General features: G+C 40.1%; 1 protein-coding gene across 2 annotated transcripts in view; it reads right to left on the reverse strand.

The window, feature by feature from the left end:
* Positions 1–8,128: 8,128 nt before the first annotated feature.
* The window catches only part of Ophn1 (oligophrenin 1), a 359,638-nt gene continuing 344,629 nt past the window's right edge, over positions 8,129–23,137 (reverse strand). For both annotated transcript variants that reach the window (XM_028883891.2, XM_028883889.2), the window contains 4 exons: positions 17,862–18,027; positions 16,814–16,864; positions 9,666–9,707; positions 8,129–8,455 (listed from right to left, as the gene is read on the reverse strand). In XM_028883891.2, coding sequence (XP_028739724.1) covers positions 9,674–9,707; positions 16,814–16,864; positions 17,862–18,027 — 251 coding nt within the window. In that variant the 3' untranslated portion in view covers positions 8,129–8,455; positions 9,666–9,673. The remainder of the gene's footprint in view (positions 8,456–9,665; positions 9,708–16,813; positions 16,865–17,861; positions 18,028–23,137) is intronic.

Genomic DNA, 23,137 nt, shown 5'->3' on the forward strand with positions numbered 1-23,137 from the left:
GAGGGCCTAGTCCAGTGCCCTGCATGTTCCCCAGCTGACAGGCCAGAGTCCATGAGCTCCCACAAGCTTGGGTCATCTGTCTCTGTGGTTTTCCCCATCATGATCTTGACCTCACTTGCTCCTGTGATCCTCTCTTCAACGAAGTCTAGGAGTTCAGCCCAGTGCTTGGTTGTGGAGGAGAAGCTACCACAGGAGGCCTGTTACTCTTAATCATGGAAATCCAGAGAAACATGAGTACTGAAGCCAAAGGTTATGCTCTATGGCGTGTGTGTGTGTGTGTGTGTGTGTGTGTGTGTGTGTGTGTGTGTGTGTGAATGTGTGAACATTATTTACACTGCTTCTAGGGGTGGGAATGTAAATGCTAGAGTCTGACTGCAATGTCTAGAAAAGAAGTCAGGGAGTAATAAAGGTACTCAGTGTAACTGAGTCTGCCTAGATCTCAGGCCTAGAAGTGGGAGGCTAATAGTAAGTGTAAGGAAGAGATGACAGACAATCACGACTGAGGTCCCAATATCTCACATCATGATGTGTCTGGGATTAACCATAGGATGGCACTGTCCAGTACTTTGGGTAATAGTAGCTGGGGAAGCAGAAACCAGAGGAATAAATGTAGGATTGACAATACTAGAGGAAAAGGCGGGCCTGGAGAAAGGTCATTGTGTAGCTTCACTGTCAGAGTTACAAAACCTTCTTTTCAGCATTACTTCCAGGTGGCATTTTGGTGGGGATTCTAAGGGCCCACATAATCAGACTTTATAGAGTCCCAAGAAATTAACAGAAATGGAGTGTACTCTCTTTGGATATGGAATGGCCTCCAAAGGCCCACATGTTAAAGGCTAGGTCCCCATTATGACACTGTTGGGAAGTGACGGCTGCTTTATAAGTAGGAACTAATGGGAAGTCACCATGTCATTGAGGGTGTACTTTTTTTTTTTTTTTTTTTGGTTTTTCGATACAGGGTTTCTCTGTGTAGCTTTGCGCCTTTCCTGGAGCTCACTTGGTAGCCCAGGCTGGCCTCGAACCCACAGAGATCCGCCTGGCTCTGCCTCCTGAGTGCTGGGATTAAAGGCGTGCGCCACCACCGGCCGGCTGAGGGTGTACTTTTGATGAATAGAGTATGACTTGAGCCTCTTCCTCTTCTGTCCTATTTTGCTGCATGACTGAGTTTAGTGACTTGGCTCTGCCATGTGCTCCTCCTGCCCCCATGTTGTTTCACCCAGAGCAATAGGTCCAAATGACCGTGAACTGGAAACCCTAAAACTGAGACAAAACAAAGTTGATTATCTCTGGTGTTTGTTGCAGTGACAGACTGCACACAGGAAGAATTCCATATTTAATGGGAAGCCTGCCTTCAAGTAGAAACACTGCTCAAGAACACAGTCCTGATGCTCCATTTTGACTTTACCCATCACAGATTATCACCTCTGAGCCTTTACAAAAAGATTGCACCTTCACTCTGCCATATAAAACCTAGCAAGTCTCTAAATTTAACAGAAGTCTTCAAGAATCTCATCTGTATTAGTTGTGTTACCAAAATGTAAGGACACAGGGAACAAGCCCAGAACAATCTTCAAATCAAACTTGCCTCTATCTCCTCACTATTGAAATTTTCTAGGTTGATAAATTAGAATTTTCTCAATATATAGTAAAAAGAATGATCTGGATTAGAATCCTGAATTCACTATATCCTGACTGTGGGAACTTGTTAAATGTTATAACATTCTGTGCCTCAGTTTTCTCCTTTATAAAATGGGCGAATGCCAATGGGTACCTCATAAGAATGTTATGAAGGCAAATTCAAAGAATTTATAAACAGAGTTTCATTTAGTAGACAAGTGTCTACTGTCACAGCCAAGTGATATGTCAATGGAAAAATACAATTACCACCTCAGATCTTTAGGAAAACTGCAAGGCAGGAATTATGTAGGTAGCTATTTCATGCTTTGTGCAAGTATCCATTATGTCCCCTAAGAAAATTCCATACCCCAAACTGTGATTCATTACAAAAAATATTAAGATGTAATTAAGGCTGAAGTAGATATGAAGATATGGAGAAAATTCTGATTTTAGTAGATTTAATCGTTGTTATGGAATGAACCCTAAACAGAAGAGGCAAAAAAAGGAAGCAAAAAAAAGCAGAAGAAACAATTCAAGAAGGATTGGGGCAGTTGGCTTTAAAATGGAGAGAGTTTTTGTTCTGTTATATTTTTGTCTTATTGGATTTTTTTGTTTTATGTTATTTTTTTGGAGAAAGGGCATGAAATTAGGTGGGCAGGAAGATGGGGAGGATCTAGGAGACGTTAGGGAAAGGGAAAGAATATAATCAAAACATATTGTATGTCAAAAATTTTTAAATATATAACCAAAAAAACCTGAAGACTTCAGTCTCTCAGAAGAAACTAAATTATGCTAATAACCTTGATTGAACTTAAAAGAGAGCTGTATATCTCAGATGATAACCACTCAGAAAATTGAACTATTCTATAGGAAAACTTCTGACCAACAGAAACAGTGAGATGACAATAAATGGATGATGAAGTGCTAAATTTTTGATAATTAAAAACCTGGATATATTTTTATTTTTATGCATGATATATATATATATATATATATATATATATATACACACACACACCACATGCTTGCCTGGCACCCTCAGAGGCTAGAAGAGGAAGTCAAATCCCCTGGAACTATAGGCAGTTGTGAACCACCATGTATGTACTGAGAATTGAATCCAGGTCCCTTGGAAGAGCAACAAGTGCTCTTACCCTCTAAGCCATCTCTCCAGCCCTAAATTTGTGATAATTCGTTATAACAGCCATAAATACTAATACTGTGCTGCTGTATTTCAAGTTGCCCAAATCTGTCACATTGAGAAATACTACTTTGTCCCCTGAAGTGGCTGTTGTGAGGACAAAATGATGGAAAGAACCCAAGACTGTTCTGCAAAATTTCAAATCATGAAACTCTATGTACTCCAACAGGAAAAATAATCAATCTGGTTTGAAACAATGAAATTGAAGCAATTAAGAATTTAGGGCTCAGGCTGGAGAGATAGCTCAGCTGTTAAAGTCTAGGTTTACAACCCAAACTATAACAACTTAGAGCTCATGATATGCCCCAGGAAAAAGACTAAGGGGCTGCAGGCCTGCCTCTTCTCCCCTAGAGAAATAGCACAGCATGAGAGGATTTGAAAGACCAAAGGGTCATTCTGCTTCCTATGCTATGATACCCCTCTGAGCATCAAGAAAATGGGAAAAAAAAAAATCACACCTGCTCTGATAAGGGGATAAGGGCTGTGTGTGACTCAAATGAAGCAGTGCTTGTGGATGTATGACAGAAACAAAACTCCCAGATGACAAATATAGCAGTTTACCTCGGTGTGGCTGTCCTGCTGTTGGGAGCAGGTGTCTTGACTAGACTCCGGCAAACAGATCACCCAAGGAAAGTCCTGTATGCTGGTACTACGAACACCTAGTTTCTACCCTTGGCTGTGGTGTGCCACCTTAGGCAAGTCCTTTTCCCTCTCTGAGTTGATCTGTAAGAAGTTACCTTGTAGCTAGTGGCTCTCAAATAATGGGTGTTCGACTCACCTGGAGAGGTAAGAAGCAGATGATGGAAAGCAGGAAATTCCCCTTTGTTTGTTTCTCCTCCCACCATCCCCCAAAAAGGCCTGAAGCAAGGAATCTTGTTTTTATTAAATCATGCAATACGAGTTGATTCATCGAGTATATGGCCTGCAGCAGCTGAATCTCAGAACTCGGCCTTATTTGTTACACTGTAATTGGAAAATTAACTAATTTCCAGCTGGTTAACTAGCTATGTTCCTCCTGCTCTTTGCAATTTCTGTTAACACCGCTTTGCTGTGATTAAAATGTCCTCCCAGTATTGCCTTTCTTATGTGAAATGAAGATGCTAAACTGGCCAAAGACCAGCAGAGTTGTCCACTTCCATTACATCATGGCCTGTGTATAAAAGTTGAAAAGATCCTTTGAGGCAAAAGGTAGACAATGTGAATGACATGCTCAGCATCTCAGGGAGGAAGTAACCGAGCTGAGTCTTGACCACAGAGCTCCTGAAAAGTTCCTTCCAACTGCCACGTTGTCTTACTGCTTCCTTTACACAGTCTAACAGCCAAGTAACGTTCAGTCTGCTTATTCCCCAGACTCGTTCTGCTATTCTTGGACATAGAGGAACTTCATTCACTTGTCAACACAGTTACAGGCCACGTGCAAAACAATGCAAAAAGCAGGACGTTATGGACTCTCAACAGATTAGATCAGACTTAGCCAAGTGTTTCTTAAAATTTTAATGTGCATAGAATTCTCTTGTGGGGTCTTGTTAAAATACAGATTCATATTCCAGATGTCTAGGGTAGATCCTAAGAATCTGCATTTCTAACAAGTCTCTAGGTAATGCTAATGCTGAAAATGATGTTTTCATTAATCCTATTTCTAAACATCTCCAGTTACATTTGGGGTTCATTTTCTTTTGAATATGTATTTACCTATGAATTTTATGTATATGGGTGTTTTGTCTGCATGTACTTCTGCACACCTGAAGAGGGCATTGGATCCCATGGGACTACACTTATAGATGGTTATGAGCTGCCATGTGGGTGCTAGGAATTGGATTCAGGACCTCTGGAAGAGCAACCAGTACTCTTAAACGCAGAGTCATCTCTCTGGCCCCGGGATTTGTGTTCACTATTATTTTGGGGCAGTGTGGTAAACAGAAAGCCATCTGTAGTTTCCAATCTTGGATTTTTATAAATTTCTAGTATCTTATGGGCAAGTCATTTTCACCTCCCTGTGCCTCAAGTTTCCTTATCTATAAGACAGAATTGCCAGCTATCACTTATTGATGCTATGAGGCCTGACAGAATGGCAAAGCTATGTTGCAAATTGGAGAATAGATTAAGAGTCTTGGGTTCAAAATATTTTTTTTGCCGAGTTCTCTCTAGATTTTTTTCTACAAGACAGCACAAGTGGTAGATAGTGGGTGGACCATGATTCTGATATTCTGAGAGATTATTTCCATGATGAGATAGGAGATGGAGGACATTTATACAAGAAAATCTGCACACTTCATTGAAAATCACATGAATGGGCTCAGGGATCTTATTCTTTTCTCTGATTTCACACACATAGTTCATATAGGCAATTTCCCTATGAAAATGAAGGCTTTTCTTCATTGACAATTTCTTGTCAAGTTATCTTGCTTCACTCTGGATTTTCTGTTGCTGTTGTTTCTAAAGCTTTTGTAGTCTTCTAATGTGTCAAGGTCAACTGTCTACTGCTTCTTTATTAACAGCTTCACTGATCTATGTTCTCTTAAAAGCAATTATTTTATGAGTTGCCGAACTACTTTCTTTACTCTTTTGTAGTTCTTACAGAATAAAGGAACGTCTTGAAAAGGGAAAGGTGCTTCCCTATTGTAGCCATTACTTCCGAAGTACTCTTACATAACATTATTTTGCTACTTACTTGAATGCTTAGTTTTGCCCTGTGGTGGCTGGATACTCCATAACACCTCTTTTTCAACTTGAAATATAAAAATTCAATGAAATTTCTTTTATGAAATGATCCCCTGACTTTTGCTTTCACCACAGAAAAACTTGGTAGGGATATGACCCCAGGGCATCGAATTCCACAAAGGCACAGAGAACTTGCCTGTTTCTTAAAACATGCGTGGTTATCACCAGACTTCTCAATGAAACCATCCATGTAATGGCATAGTGATGTACTGGGAAAGTACAGCAACACCTAGAAGGACCCTTTCTATTTGGAAAACAACCAAGGCAAATAATTCCCGGCTACCAATTGTAACAAATTCTTCACGTCACAAGGGGAGGTTAGATGATCTTCTAAAACATACTACCAGTTGGATCAACTCAGAGTGAGAAGAAAAGCCACCATGGATTTGATTATCTTTCAGCCTGTGTTCTTACTCCCTTCTGAAGTGGGCTTGCACTTGCTTCCCTCGCTCTCTGTATTCCTTTCCATATTGGTTAGGCACACAGGAGTCGAGAGTCAACCCACCTCCTGTAATGCGCCCTCTGTTTAAATACCTAGCTCTGAATGGCATAGTGCAAACTGCACAGGGTGCAAACTCAGAGAGGACTGGATAGAAATTACACTTCTAGGACTCACTATGTCTGTGTACTATTACAGTCAGCAACAATGCAACTGGGCACCTTCTTAGTCTGTACAAAAAGATGAGGAATTGCATGATTGTTATAAGGATGGAAGATAAGGTATTTGAAGTACCTAGGACTCAGCGGGTGCTTACTAAATGTTAGCACTTTTGTCATCACTATCGGTTGAAGACTTACAGTTCTCTTACCTACTTGCTAGGGCTGCTGCTAATTTCCCATAGTTACCCCTCACATATCACCTCTTCTGATCGCCTCTTTTATGCATCAAGCATACCCCAAGACAATCTCATCTCATGACAGTATGCTTCACCCCAGCAATTTTGCTCTTTAAAGCAGATAGTAAAAGGAGATACTTTGTTTCCTTGTATAAACGGAGTTGATACAGAAGTAGAACTACCCCACCAATTGCTCCCTGGCCTCCAAAGTTGGTGGCCCCACCTTTCCCAGCTGAGTTTTTATCCATGTCCCACATAACACAGCAATCATGGTGCAAAGTTTCTAGATACTTCTTCCACTGGGAGTGCAATGTCTTTCCCTGCCTCTGAAGAATATTCTAATATTTTTAGTGTTTACCATGGCATTTTGTCTCAGGAAAACCAGACTCAAACTGTATTTATAATCTTTCATGGATCTGAAGCCCTTCTGGTCCACTCCTGTGGCCAAGTTCTACACACATCCTTGGTTTTCCCTCAATAACAGAGAAGATCCAGCCCTAAGAGAGATCTATCCCTAACACCAGAACTCAATAAGAGCCCTGCAAGCCTCAGAGGCTGTGGCCCAGGCATCTGCACAGAAACAGAAGCACCAACACCCTAAAAAACAGGGCTCAAAAAGGTTTAGTCCTCAGATTTCATACTTCCTGCATGGCTTTTACTTTAGTGCACTTTCAATGACTCCAGCAGTAATGAAAGGACCAGCGGCTTATATCTTGACATTTTCTACTTGCTGGCAAATATGAGAGGCTCAAGAAAGAGGATAAAAGCCAATACCTCCCAAAAGAGCCATTAAAGCCACCACCTACAAGGCCCCTTCCTAGATAAATGTGCTGTACTAAAAAGAACCTTATGTAGGAGCTCAGACACCTGGGATCTTGTCCTCTTGTGGTCACTAACTTGCTCTTCATGTAAACTAAGCTGTTGTTAGTATAAATGCGTTTGAAAGTTCCTTCTAATCTAACCCTTTATGGGCTGTAAAGAGTCTTTTATCTCAAGGGCTGTGGTTCTTAACCTTTATTGGGTTGCAGTACCATCTGAAACCCAGTAGAATGTTATGAACCATCTGCTCAGAAAAGGCATTACCCTCACGGAATTGTATATGTCATCTTGGGGGCATCATAGAGTTCCAGAATCCACAGGCACCTTGGCTAAGATCTGGTTTTGTTTGTTTGTAGCTTTGTTTGTTTGCTTGCTTTTCAGGAAATAAAAGAGCATGTGAGATAGAAGCAAATAAGAAGCAATAGCAACAATTCCTTGGACTCAGTCAATCTTAACAATTTTTCCTAACATTTGACCCTTTTTTACAGAAACATTTTCTGTTTTATTTGTTGATTGCTGAAAAGGAAGCTATTGGGTGAAAGTAGGAAAAAGGGAAATCCAGACAGGCCTAGGCTTTGACATGCAAAACATGCTTAGCAGATTTGTTCTCAGAGGCTGGAGGCAAAAGCAGAAAGGCTACCTTCCTAAGGCCGTCCTGAGGAAGGCCACTGTGTGGGAATCATTCATGCAGTCTGGCCCCACTGGATTTCATTAACATGTCATGGTACCAGGGTGCCAATCTGGTACTAGTCAGTGTCCATATCTTCAGAAAGAGACATGACACAATTTCCAATATTCAGCTAACATCCCTACTCCCTTCCAAATAAGGTAAACAATGGCCCCAACTCAAGTGGCCTTTAGATCAGGGTGAGACCCCTAACATCAGGCTTTAGCCCTGAATCATTCAGAGTCCAATGACCTTTGAGGAAACAGTAAGTTCAGAGAAGAGTGGAAAACTAGGTTTCCCTCTTTAATACAGGTCAGTGGGTATTTTCACTTCAGTAGAGTTTGGAGCTTGAGAGAATCCAGCCATCCAGTATCCTAGGAGCTGCTCACAACAGACATTCTGGGGAGATGAAGACAGAATACAAAGGAGAAACAAACACGTGTCTAAGACATGTGCTCCTTATTTTATAGCTTCCCAGACACTGAAGGCACAAGGGCCAGAAATGAACTGCTCTTCAGCACCAAATAGCTCACAAGGGTTTGAAGTAGACCCTTTCACGACCTGGAAAGGGTCCCTCAAGGCCAAGTCCTTTCAAACCTGAAATGGAAAGAAAAAAGTAGGGAGTTAGGTGGGCCTGGGTGAATATTTAACAGGTATTGAGCAGTTGGGTCTCTCTAGTTACTTACCCTATAACTGGTACCTGATCTGGAAAAGGGACTTTGCACTTCAGACCCCAAGCAACAGGCTCAAGGCTACTATAATTAGGACTAGAGACTGTGCCTTTGACCACACCTCCAATTCCTTAAAAAAAAAAAAAAAAAAAAAAAAAACCTATCTACAGGGGAAGCAAATCCTGATACTAGAACTTCTGAGAGTGCCGCCCACTGGACTCCCTTGCATCGTAGCCACTGCCTTTATGGTCCTTTCAGTATCTCCAAACTTCCTTTGACCAGGCCTTCATTTCTAAGGCTGATAAGGAGTGACTTATCTATCTCTAGGCCATGCAGGACTGGCAGTGACAGGAAAAAATAGAAGGCTAAGGAGCACATGGCAAGCCAAACTCCAGATACTTGGGCCTCATTAATGTGTATATTGGTTCATGTCATGCCAGAGATCTGATAACCAAGCAATCAAAAGTCCTACGCAGAGAAAGCCATTTCCCTGACCCCCAAGTCTCCTGTGACCTTAGCAAGTCACTTATCCCCTCTGAACTTAAGTTCCTTTGTTTGTTGAGTTAGAACACATAGTATCCTCCTTATTTCTGGCATGTGATGTGGATCAAATGAGATCATGGATATGAAAGTTCCACGCACTAAAAAAACATAAAGGACTAAAGATGATGGTTCAGGTGGGAAGAACTGACATAGTGACTTGGTATGACCCTTGGTATGACCCTTTGGCACTTGTTATAATATCAAAAGGGAGGTCACTGGTTGCCTTCTAGACTTAAAGGATGGCAGAGTCAGAAAGTTCCATCATCTCATTTTACAAACAGAAATTGAGACTTGGCAAAGAAAATGTGCTTAGGCAAAAATATCTAGCCTGGGATTTCTACTGAATTCAGTTGCAAAGCAATCTTAAAATAATGTAGCTGAGGGGGAACAGAGGAGAAAGAGGACTTCAAATCATACAAAACCTCACAAATGAAGTAAGATTCAAGGAAATGTAATTTTAGGGTAGTGAACTGAGGCCTGGAGTAAGTTCCCACCCTCTGGACTTGTATAGTATTCTAGTCTTCAAAATCCTAGATACCATGAAAAGGGCTTATTTGAACAATGTTTTGTAATGAAGGGTAGAAACAACATACCTGTGGCCTCAGCTCTCATCTCCAGGAAGTTTTCCTTGAGAACTGAGGACAAAACAAAGATGTCAATGAAGCCCTTGAAATTAAGACTAAAAGGTCTAATGCCAAAAAAGTCACTTGATTATCAGTGGGAAATTATTCTGCTCAGATGTTTTACTGCATTTAGTTCCATTCTCCTAGATTGGGAAGGTTTAGAGAACCCAGTATTCTAGCCATAAAGCCACCTTTCAGGTGCTAAAACATCTTTTGAGTACTAGACTATGAGAGAGTAGATATAATAGAGAAGTTGGCCCAAGACCACAGTTTACATCCTGTGATTACCACTATTGGTGAGAAGAGCAAGAAGGCAGGGGAAGTACCATGAAAGAGATAAATCCTCCTTTGTCTTAAAAAAACAACCCATCTCTGCTCAGCCTGTTGATCAGCCCTAAATTAGTCTTGCTTACTCAGCCAAGAACTGGGGGAAGAGAGACAATCATAGACAATAAATCCCTCAACAATATGGCCAGAGCATCCCACCTAACAGCTGGTTCCCACAGCTATATCCATAGCCTTCTACTTTTATCCCATCTCTTGAAACTACTTATAACAAGTTGCCTAAATTATCTTATTTCCATTCATGGTTTCAATTACCACCAAATATTGGGAATCTTCTTCCAAAGTGTCACTATTCATATTACAGTATATATGTGATGCCCCAAACTAGAGTTCTATAACACAGTGGTTGTACCTAAGAGTTCTATTACTAAATCTGCACAGGCCTCACCCTGACAATTAGTTTAATTTCCAGTTACTCACTGGACATCTCTATCTGAATGTTTCACAGTGTCTTCACAGTGACTGTTTGAAATTGAGCACAGCAATTGTCTCACAAAACCTGTTTTTTTTATGATTAATTGTTGTACCATCGACCAAATTGCCCAAGCTAGACTTATCTCTCTCAGCGCTTCCACAATGCCTTATATTTGAAAAGTCAGCAGGGTCTGATTGAACTGATCTCAGATCTGTCCTTGTATTCCATTCCCACAGCAACACCTTAGATCAGGACTTTCATCAACCCTTGCCAGCAAGATTTGTTTCCTAATTGGTCTCCTTGCTTCCAATCTTTACCACCAAAGTGATCTTTTTACAACTCAGCCAGCTCAGAATGTGCACCACCACTTAAACATCTTTCATGACCTGCCCCCAGTAGACTACAATACAAAGAACAAACACCTTAATATGTCATACAAGACCTTTGCAGTCTGGCTCTAATCCATTTTCCTGGTGTTATGTTCAGCTGAGCTTTCTTCTTATTACCCCACATTATAGACAAAGTGGGACACTAATCACTTCTGAAGTTATATTGCCTTATGAAATATTCTCTCCTCTCTTCTCTTCTTGACAAATTTCTAATAATGTTTCCTTTGGGTTTTTTCTTTTTGAATGCTACAGAGGGCAAGGGAATGAGGAACAGATGCAATCAAAATGGCAGGCTACAGTCAAGTATGCAAATGAAAAACTAAAAGAGGCAAGACAATGGTTAAACGACTCAGCATTATTTTTATTTGAGATGATAGAAGAGGTTGGCAACCATGACCATATTAAGGTCATATAAGCCACATGACTGGTAACATCTTGCTAAGTGGCCAGGATGTAAATACACAAATAGTAGTTAGTGGTAGATTTGAGGTGAGAGGAGTATTATTTCTACGCAGCTTCTGAGTAAGAAGAATCTACAGGTAGCCAAGATGGCATATTGAAGGCAGGTGTACTTTAGTCTTACCTACATTCCTTCCAAGGTGATTCTTAAGACACAGAACAGGATTAAGTCTAAGTTCTAGAAGCCCAGATAAAGAGTAGATAGAATAGCATGGGCTGAAAGCCTTCTGGCATTGTGGTTGGTCTAAGTCTTCCCTGAGCACTGGCTCACAAATCCACTGGCAATATTACCAATCTTTTGATGCCCTCAACCTCATTTTAGCAATAGTTTTCCTACTGAAAGTTAGCCTGTACTAACAATTCTACTAGACTTTGTTCATGCCTCTTAAATATTCCCCTCTTGATGCCTATCTTAAGAAACAGATCAACCCTCCAAATTTTCCTGTGTATTTCTATTTTATCAAGCCCCATCTCATGTATTAACTCTTCCCAAAAGCTTTCTTTTCAATACACCTGAATCTTTGTTTATTTCCCTCAATTTCTCTGGTGTTTATTTCTCAAGTAATTTATTTATCCTAGCGATGAAGAAAGGATGCCAGGAAGTAGTGCTACTCATAGGAGGCACCTTATTAAGAATGTCTCTCTCTCCCCCTCTGCCCTGCCCCAGTCCATGGAACCCACGGCTTCAAGCATGATGTACAAATACTTTAGCACTGAGCTATAATCCCCAGATCCAAATCCAAACCCTTTTTATTTTCTTGCCTCTGGTAAAAGGGATCAGGGACTTGACCTCACTTTCATCTGTTATAGTAAACTAAATGATAAGTTATTGTCTAAACAGAATTTGGCTGATCCCAGAGCTATCTGTGGCTGCCAAGCTAACTATGTAACTTGTCATGTGGATCACATCCTGGTGAATTAGATTCATGGTATTGGTAAGAGGATGCCAAACCTATCCTGGCCCCATTGATGGTAAAGGTGCATTGTTCTGCTTTGAACTGACCACCTAGAAGAATTAACTCTTGTTCTTGGCTATGAAGCACAACTTGAAAATCTCAAATTAGCCATATGGAACAAACTCACAGCAAACACCTTGAAGACTAAGCAACCATTCCTTCAAATGCTCCCAAATGCCCAGGGGCTTGAACAGTTTGTACCAGCATTTGAAAAAATTTAAAAACAAATGGAAGGAAGGATGAACAGAAGGAAAAAAGGAGAGAGGAAATACGAGAGGGGGACAACAAAAGGAGGAATAATGGAGTCTCAGGCCCAACTCAAAAGACCAATTTTAGTGAGTGTAGAATAGAAGCCAGGAATCTGGGATTATTCTTTTTTACAGTTTTACAAGAGATTTATGTGGATGGTCAGTTTGATAATCATTGAGTCAACTATTTATCTTTGAAATAGGAGCCACACTTACTCTGAATCCATAGATAATAGAATGCTATATTCTACATACCTTTGTCAGCTGACCTTATATCCTATGAAGTCTAAATAAGCAAAATAACAGCAACAAAAAAGACCTTCATTAGGTGTAAGGTTTCTTTTTTTCAATATAGCTTTGGATGTGTGCTGGCTAGTTTTATATCAATTTGACACAAGCTATAGTCATCTGAGAAGAGGGAGCCTCAACTGAGAAGATGCCTCCATAAGGTCAGGCTGTAGGCAAGTCTGTAGAACTTTTTCCTAATTAGTGATTGATGGGGGAGGGCCCAACACATTGTGGGTTGTGCCATCCCTGGGCTGGTGGTCCCAGTTCTGTAAGAAAGCAGGCTGAGCAAGCCATGAAGAACATGCCAATAAGCAGTACTCCTCCATGGCCTCTGCATCAGCTCCTGCTTCCAGCTTCCTGCCCTGTTTGAGTTCCTGTCCTGACTTCCTTCAGTTATAGACTATGATATGGAAGTATAAACCAAATAACCCCTTCCTTCTCTACTGTGGATATCGCTCTATATAAATAAAACACTGATGGCCAGTGACCAGACAGGAAGTATAGGCGGGACAAGGAGAGAGGAGAATTGGGGAAACAGGAAGAAGGAGGGAGAGACACTGCAGCCACCAACATGTAAAGACACCGGTAAGCCACCAGCCACGTGGCAAGGTATAGATTTATAAAAATGGGTTAATTTAAGATATAAGAACAGTTAGCAAGAAGCCTGCCACGGCCATAGAGTTTATGCGTCTGAGTGATTATTTTATATGTGGATTGTGGGACTGTGGGGCTTGGTGGAACCTGGAGAGAAGCCCTCCAGCAACAAATGGCACCCAATGGCTCGAGTTTCCACCTTAAACCTGAGAATATTTGATAACCAATTCTAAACAGAGCCCAAACCAGTTTCCTGCTTCATGTCTCATAAGGGCAGCTAGACACCACAAAACGCAGGTTTGAACTACTGGCGGGTTCCTGGCATGTGCGTTTGACCGGCAGTATGGCGGGAATGAGGCATCTGCCAGCAGCACATTAAGCTGTGTGGTAGATTTAGTCTTTACTAGTATTAAAAAAAAAAAAAAAAAGGTTTCTGGGCTACACGTTGCTTTGATAAAAGCTTAGACCCACTATTTCTGAGACTTGATGACTCACAGAACTGGCAGAAAACGTTATGTTGGTAAGCTGAAATGGGCGGAGCCAGAAGCCACAGTGCCATTTCAGTCTTAGAATACTACAGTTTAAAGCAATAGATTCACAATAAGACTGATTCAGATAAAATCATTTACAATGTGTGTAAAATACACGTAGGCTTGAAAGAGACAAAAAAAGATAAATTAATATAAAAAAGCCACGTAAAGATGAATATTACACAGAAAATCTGGATTGTGTTGTCTTTGGGATTTTTAACTGCAAAAAGACATTTGATCAAAAAAGATGTTGAATTAAACCAATATGTATATTTTAAAGGTACCTTGACTTCAAAATTTGGATTTAAGAATATGTTGCTTTGCCGGGCGGTGGTGGCACATGCCTTTAATCCCAGCACTCAGGAGGCAGAGCCAGGCAGATCTCTGTGAGTTCGAGGCCAGCTTGGGCTACCAAGTGAGTTCCAGGAAAGGCGCAAAGCTACACAGAGAAACCCTGTCTCGAAAAACCAAAGGAAAAAAAAAAAAGAATATGTTGCTTTGGAAAAGAGGTTCTGCTTTTGTTTCCACAGAAAGCCAGAGGCTATGGATTTGTTCCAGATTAAGATACATCAGGTTTCACCAGCCAAGACCCCCTGAAAGGTCTCCGATGACACCATGGCCCAGATGATCTAACATCCAGAGCGGTTTCAAGGCAACTGGTTCACACAATACAGCCTCATGGACTACCCCATAGGCCTAAAATTTTCTTTGTGTCCCCATAAGATACAGTGGCCCCCTCCAGCAGGAAGTGGTAAGAGATGCTACGCCCAAATTCCCAAATATACCAAGCTGGCTTTAGAGGTGGAATTGGCTCACTCCCCCTCTAAACCCAGACATATTTTTTAAAAAAATGGTTGAGATTCTTCTGTCCCAAATCAGAAGAGCCCTCTGGTGTGGGACAAAAAAAACCCAATATTTTTATTTAAAACAGGTTGATTATAAATGTGATCTCTTCCTAAAAAAGAAAAGGAAATATGATATAGGTATATAGGATATAGAGATGATAAGATAAAAGGGTAGATTAATGAACCTACTTTTAAAGAACAACTTGTTTAAAATGTTTTACATTGGTATAGATTTTAGTTTATGTTTAAAATGTTTTACATTGGTATAAATTTTAGTTTATTGATACAAACTTGAAGTTAATTTTGTTATACTGTATATATATATATATATATATATATATATATATATATTTCTATTCTTGTTTGAGGTATTATGTTTATGTAACATTTAAAATTGTAATAGATAATTAAGAAATAGATTAATAATTGGTCATCTATGATAATCATATTTATAGCCATGTTAGTTAAGTCTTCTAGGTATACATAGATATATTTCAGATAGATAGGTAGTCTTTAAACACTTCAAAGACCTACAGAATATGACATTTAAAATGTTTAAAAATTTAGAAATTCTGGACAGTGAGACATGTCTGCTCCTGACAGTACTGGATTTACTTCGGAGAGGAGGATGGGCATCAAAGATACTCCATATGGAGTTTATCTTCACCTTGGCAAAAATAGCCATTTGGGCAAGGACTGCTTGATCAACTGGACATACAGGACCCATAGGAAGGTGACCACTAAACTTTACTTGATAAAATGGTCCTTCAGGTTCCTGCTTCAAAGAGGAAACTGGCAGACATTCTACAGGACACAGAGAGAAGTGAATGAGAGACTCTAGGCCTGTGGGCTAAAGACAAATGCCCCAACTTTACAAGAAAACTTTGGATAACTGTCCAGGCTGTCAGCTGTGTCTGTCTACCCTGCAAAACTCCCAAAAGTTGCTTGCATCCTTCTCCCATTTCTCAGGTAGTATTATATCCTTCTGAGGTCTATGATGTGGTTAAAGACTAGATACTTATAATTTTCCTTAGTTATGATAAAAGATAACTTAGATATAAAACCTTAAACTCACAAATATAAGATAAATAGGATATCTTCTTTAATATTGTAACTGTAATTCTTGCTTGAAAATTGTTTTGTTATATGTAATTTTACCATGTTAAAGTTAAAACCTTCCTTTTTAAAAAAAAGAAGAAAAGGGGAAGTGCTATGGATATCGCTCTATATAAATAAAACACTGATGGCCAGTGACCAGTCAGGAAGTATAGGCGGGACAAGGAGGGAGGAGAATTGGGGAAACAGGAAGAAGGAGGGAGAGACAGTGCAGCCACCGCCAGGATAAGCAACATGTAAAGACGCCGGTAAGCCACCAGCCACGTGGCAAGTTATAGATTTATAGAAATGGGTTAATTTAAGATATAAGAACAGTTAGCAAGAAGCCTGCCACGGCCATACAGTTTATAAGTGATATAAGTGTCTGAGTGATTATTTTATACGTGGATTGTGGGACTGTGGGGCTTGGTGGAACCTGGAGAGAAGCCCTCCAGCAATACTTCCCAAGTTGCTTTAGTCATGGTGTTTCATCACAGCAATAGTAATCCTAACTAAGACGTGTGTACATACAATAGTGTACATGCATATATATGTCTGTGAAGGAGAAAGAGAAACAGAAGAAAGAAATGGGAAAAAATGAATAATAAAGAGACAATAGAGACACAAGATAAACAAGAAGGAGGGTAGCATAAAGAGAACACAAACAGAGAAACACAAAAGGTGACAGAAAGAAGCTGAGAATGACAGAGACACATGTTAAGACCAAGTAAGAGAAAAAGACAGGACACAGATGAGAAATAGAAGGCAATCTACAATAACTGCAGTAGAAAGAGGTGGGAGAAGACAAGGGAGAGAAGGGAGAGAGGTAGAGAGAGAACAAGAACTATAGAGAAACAGAAAAGGAGATGGGAAGAGCAGAAACTGCTGAGACGCATTTGATGCATTTATTCAAAATTGCCTTTTGCCTCCTCTTCTGTCTCCTGCATCTCTTACCTTCCAGTTTTCCGGGATGCTGTTTCAAAGAATCTGGTCCTGGATGCCACCCTGCAAATAGAAGCCAGAGCTATAGTAAAATACATGTGAGAACCAAGGACCAATGGAAAGGTCCTACTTTCCCCACTACTTGGCTGGCAAAAAGCCAAGGATCTGGGCAAAACTCAGAATGAGAAATGGTTCCAAAGCCATACGCATCCCAAGGCAACAAATAAGACCCTTTACTACTTATTGATCCAGAATGGTCAAAGTTTGTGGTCCACTCAGACCTGTCTTTTGAAAACTAAGTGAAAACAATCTTTGGTTTCAAATTGTGGTTTAGGGCATTTTGTAAATATGCTTTGTTAATCGGCTGAAGTTGTAGCGGCTTTGTTCCTTCCCTAATTTTACAATTACCAGCAATAAAAGACACAAGAAAAAGGAGGATCAGGGGGCAATGTGCTAAGAAGGGTGCAGGAGGCAAGTCTGAGGAGGGTCAAGCAAAGCTGGTTCCTTAGCTCTGCTTCTTCCCTGGCTCCCCAGCTTACTGCCCAGCCACCACAGGGATGTCAGCTCAGCTCCTTGTACTGAGAGAGGATCTTTAGGGGACCTGAGTCATTCTGGAAATTTTTTTAAATGTGCCCTTTTCTTGAAGAAAAAGAAAAGGAAGAAAGAAAGCTGCAAGCACAAGTACAATGACAAAAAAATGTACTCATTAAATTGCTTTAAAACCAGTAGCAATAACACAAGATAAAGAAAAGATTTCTAGAGCAAAAAAAAAACTGAAAGTAATTTTTCTACTTTACAGACATCAGGGCAGCTAAGAAAAAGAATGAGTCTTTAGATAAGACTTCGAAAAAGTCTTCATCTCTAGTGAAATAGCTCAGCTTTGGGTGTTGAATGGAATACTTCACACAGGGATGACAGTGGATAGTCTCCTAGATTATGAAGAGAATGATGTTCCAGAGTTGTGTGCTGTATACACTTAGCAACCAGAGATGGAGACCCTGAAAGCATCTCTAGTGGCCAGCACAGGCCTTAGGTCAAGTTGAGAGACAATGTTACTTACACAGATGATGGGATTTCCCCTGCATTGCCAGCCACAGTATCTGGCTTTGGTTCTGGCTTTTGTGAAGTACTGGCCCGACAAGGAGGGTCTGGGGGCCTCACTGGAGGACGGATGATTGTTTGCTTTTCTCCTGGGGGCCGAACTTTGCTGAAACAGTCAGTATCTCCTAAAAGAGAAGACAACACCAAGGACATGAATAGTCAGCCAAATAGAACACTAAGCATCAGTAGGTAACCTGGGGTTGGCTGGGCCATGTTCTCTGGTCCCTATTTCTTCTTGGCTAACAACAACTCTTTATTTTTGTTTTAAAATTCTTCTGGCTGCTGTCCTTTAGAAAGCCTACATTTAAACCTGGACTGTACAACTTCATGTACCTTACGTTTGTTATGACTTTCCTAATTCTACATTTCCTTGGCTTTGTAATTCAGAGTAGCAACACACCAGTTTACAGAAATTGAAGGCATTAAGTTAGGAACTAATATGTTTACTACAGTGCCAGTCACATAGTAGGTGATTGATGAGAAACTTGAATTTGATAAATTCATAACCACTAAAATTCAGATCCTGAGACTGGAGAAATGGCTTAGCAACTGAAAGAACTTACTGCTCTTGCAAAGGACCCAACTTGGGTTCCTGGCACCCATGTCAGGAGGCTTATAAGAATCTGTAATTCCAGATCCAGGTGATCCAACATTCTCTGCTGGACTCTGTGGGCACCTGTACTCATATGCACATCTATGTACACATAATTAAAACTAAAATAATTCTCAAAAGGTCCTTTTCAGTACTAAAGTACTCTCATAACTCACCTTTCTACCTCCACAATTCTGGCTTACAGGTTAATCATAAGATATAAACATATAGATTTTATGAAATGGTACTGGCAAGATTATGACAAAAACAGATGGACTCACATACTGCTGGTGGCAGTATGAACTTATTCTATCTTGATACCTATCAAGCATTCTGGAACAATCTGGATGAAACACATCCATGCATAGGCAATAATTCAGACTTGTTTATCCAGTATTTCTACTTTGGAAAAAAAAAAAGCTCAAAGAAATTCACCCAAGATAAAAAATAAGAAAAATCAATTGGCACAAAACATACTCTAGTCGCAAAACATCAGACACAACTACAAAGGCTAAACAAACAATTTATTCTTACAAGCAATTAACCAATAAACTGACAAGAATTAACATATAAACTGACAAGAATTTGGACAAGGTCAAGACAAAATATGTATCTGAAATAAAGTAAAAATGAATCCATAAAGCTGGGCATGGTAGCTCACATCTATAATTCCAGCGCTGGGTAGTCTAAAGCACCAGATTGGCATTAGTCCAAGGCCACCGTGGTCTACATAGTGAGTGCTGGGCCAGCCTAAGCTACAGAGTGAGACTCTGTCTCAACAAATAAAGGAAACAAAACTCCACACAAAAAGTACTTGCGTCTCAATGAAGACAATATTAATAAAGCCATATGTGTAACAATGCAAGTGCATCAGATCTTGATATTTGCTTAATGTTAGGAAATCTTGATTTTCATTCTTTCTTCAAGTGTTTAAAGTAAAAATAAGACATTAAATTCCATCTGTATAATACTGCTTGCTGTAGGACTTACTTAAGTTTACATAGTTTTATTTTTCTTCAAGTCCTTCTTAGTAGCTCTAAAATGCAAAGGATAAAGTTTAAACTCTTCAACATAAGTTCAAGACCTCCTTTAAGCTAGCTCCAAATTATTGTCACAGGAATAATCATTGGACATTATCTACCAAGTCTACTTTCAAACTGGTTTCTTCACCACCCCATCAAAACAAGTGTTAATTTTAGGTCATATAGTATACTATAGGAGAAAGTACAGAGGGTCTAGAACTGTGAAGACCTGGATGTGTGGCTTTATTCTGCTACTTCCAAGCAGTGAGAACCTAGACAGTGATTTAATATCTACCATTTTCTCATTTGGGAAATGGGTTTATAACAATGTCATTTTCACAAGATGATTATAAGAATTAAGTTAGATGATATAGTGTCCAAAACAAGCAGGAGTAAGTGAGCATTAGACCATTTTGCTTCTTTCCTTCTATGTACTCCTGAGCTCACATCATAAGCACTATATCTATTCATAAGAGTGGGTAGGAGTAGGGAAATAAAATACTAAGGATGTTTGAAAAGGCCATATGAAGATCTATCATTTTATATGATTCCTAAATACATAAAATAATTAAATTGGAGTTTCCATACACAGGGAACAAAGTACCTTCCAGAAGCTATAGGTTACCAAATAAAAAGTATGGTGCCAGGAGTGAGATATATCACCTCAATTTGTTGGTCAGAAGTGTCTTTGAGACCCAAGAATAATATAGTCTATTGCAATTACTCTTGGCTGCCCACCAAAACATGATGATAAGACCCTATTGCTGAAGATACCACATACTTTGGACACAGAATGTGAAGAAATCAAGTTAGTACTTGACCAGGAAGCCTTCTCTCTGATGGCTAGCTTTCATAATACTGCTTGGGGGGCAGAGTTACCAGCAGTCATACCTAGTTGTGAATCCTATATGGTAAAAAAACAACTGGCCTGAAAAGATATGCTCGTAGGTGAAATAATGGCATGAATGTTATAGGGGTAACCAATTACTTTCTGCTTGGATTTAGGGTTTCCAAAGGAGGAAGAACATGCCTAGTACTGTAAGTATGGTCTCAAATCCATGGTTGCAGAGTTCACTAGGACAAGGGGTAAAACCTACTACTATCACTTTGCTAAATAGACATAGAATTAAACTGCCCTCTAATCTGTTTCTCTATATACACAGATTAATGTAGCTTTCAGATATCATCAGAACACTTTATTTGTTCAATGGATAACATTTAACATGGAAACTCATAACTAGTCAAAGTACAGAGAATAGGTGCCAGTGGTTTCACCTTTCTCCTTCCCAAGGCTCAGGAATCATTGCAGAAGAAAGACTGGAAAGATTCTAAGAGTAATGCAGTGTCTTCTGGACATTGCAGGACTGTTTCAGTCATAAGCCCACAGCAGCTGTGGTTTTGTGCACAAGACCTGTATAAGATCAAGCTAGTCAACATTCCAGGATGGAGATGGGAGGGGCATGTAAGCCCACACCTAGGTGAGGAGCTACTGACAGCTGAGAGCTGCTAGGGAAGTGTGGGATCCCGTTCTCGGGTTCCACATGGCTTTACCCAGCAGGTCCGAATAGAGGATGATCAGGATCACGGGCCTGAGTGCAGGTGTCTGAGATGGTCTGCACTTGGCTGTGCTGGGGGAGGAGGTCTTTTGCTCCACCCCTTGGCGTCTCTATAAAAACCCTGGGGTAGAGACAGTCAGGGCCCGTTGGAAAAGGTTCCAGACTCTCCTGAGGCTATCTCTGCAAGATTCTCCGCTATAAATCCTTCTATCTAACATTTCCTGCTGCTCACACTCAAGAAAACTCTGGGGAACTGTGGGGGTGGTGGGTAAACGCCCCACAGGGAAGGGAGAGTCAGTTTTCTTTGCACTATGGCTCTCAGTAGAGCAAACACATTCTAGTGGATGGCTCCCATACTCAGGAGTATGTGAGCTGCACAAATCAGACTCAAAACGTTTTATAAAAACAAAAGAGAGGAAACAAATTTGAAAGGGGTGAGAGGATGGAGGGATCTGGGAGGAGTTATGGAGAGGAGGGGGTAAATATTATAAAAAATATTATATGCAAGTATGAAATTTGCAAAAAATTAATAAAAATACTATAATTATGTTTTACAAGACCCAGCTCAGATCTGAGCTACATATTAAAATAAATCATCCACTGAGAAATCTCAGGGGAAAAGGTAGGATTCTAATAGTACAGTGTAAGTAGTACACTAGTAGAGGAATGAGTAAAACATTATTCCTGTTTACAGAAAGAATTTCTATCTCCACATCTAGGCTCTATCTTACATTTAAGGGCGATTTTGTACAATTGCATTAGAAAAAATAATCAAAGTAATAATAATTGATTTTTTTCCCTAACAAATTGATACTGTTTGGAACATTCTCCCAGATGATGTTCATAGTAAGCTGAGAAGGAAAGAATAAAGACTTCATGCCATTTCTACTTTACAGAGAAGGAAACTGAGGCTCATAATGGCAAATCCACTTCCCCATTACGTGTATGCTTAGATTGTTTTCATATTCACTTTTCCTCTGGTGTCTGCTATGATGTTATTAGTAGTAGTAATATAAAATTGCAAATGATAACAGTAAAAAAAATAAGTAAAAAATAGTTACTATTTATTTGTATTGACTGATTTTGCAGTACAGGGATTAATCCCAGGGTCTCACACAGTTCCAGTTCTGGCTACTTTAATTATGAAACACCAGTTGTATTCCAAGTATTGTAACACTGCGCTTAATGCTTTTTACACAGTTTTCATAGATAAGATTGGCCATCATTCTGCACAGATTGTATGCCTTTTCTAGTATTGAGGAAGACACTCCAAAATGAAAAGGAACCTCAGCATTTACCACTAACAGATCCATGCGCATGTGATTTCTGAAACCTATGTTGTTTCAGGTCCCAGTGGTGCAGTGGATTTCAACCTTGGCTACACATTAGAACGTGTGAAGACCTTTAAATATACAGTAACCGAATCCCCTCCTCAGCATTCCTCGTTTGACTGGAGTAGGACTTGCTCATGAGTATTTCAGTGTTCCCCAGGTACATGTGATGATGGGCAGTGTGAGCTGTAAAGTTATAAGCCACACAACACTGCTTCCTCATTTCAGGTCACAGATGACCAGCGATGACAGTGATATCCCACTTCTACTGGTTACTGGAGCGGGGAGTCTGCTAGGAAAGATACTACACTTTTTGAGCCAGAAAATGTTTCTACCTGAAGTCATGCCTATCCTAGGGCTCATTTCTCTTGATGAGTACAGCAGATAGCATCCTCAAAACAGCACCCTCATTCATTACCTTTACAGCCACATCCAAATGGACATCTAACTAGGGCCTGGAAAGTAAGCACCATTAACTGTTTGTCTGATTAGGCCCTTTTTATATGCAACTCCAACTTGATGATTCATTACAAGTCATGCTTTGAAGTAGCAGCAAAGAGTTTTCTTGGCTGAAAGACCCCGGTGTTGTTCTTTCTTGCCTCTAATTTGTCTCCGTCACAGTTAAGCCACAGTGTCAAATTGGCAAGGCACGGAAAGAAGTCATATAACTAGAAGTCAGGAAACCTGGGTTCTCATCTTAGTACTAAAACTAGCTTGTGTAAGTCAGCAGTTCA

This window comes from Peromyscus leucopus, chromosome X (genome assembly GCF_004664715.2).
Source record: "Peromyscus leucopus breed LL Stock chromosome X, UCI_PerLeu_2.1, whole genome shotgun sequence".
Classification (NCBI taxonomy): domain Eukaryota; kingdom Metazoa; phylum Chordata; class Mammalia; order Rodentia; family Cricetidae; genus Peromyscus; species Peromyscus leucopus.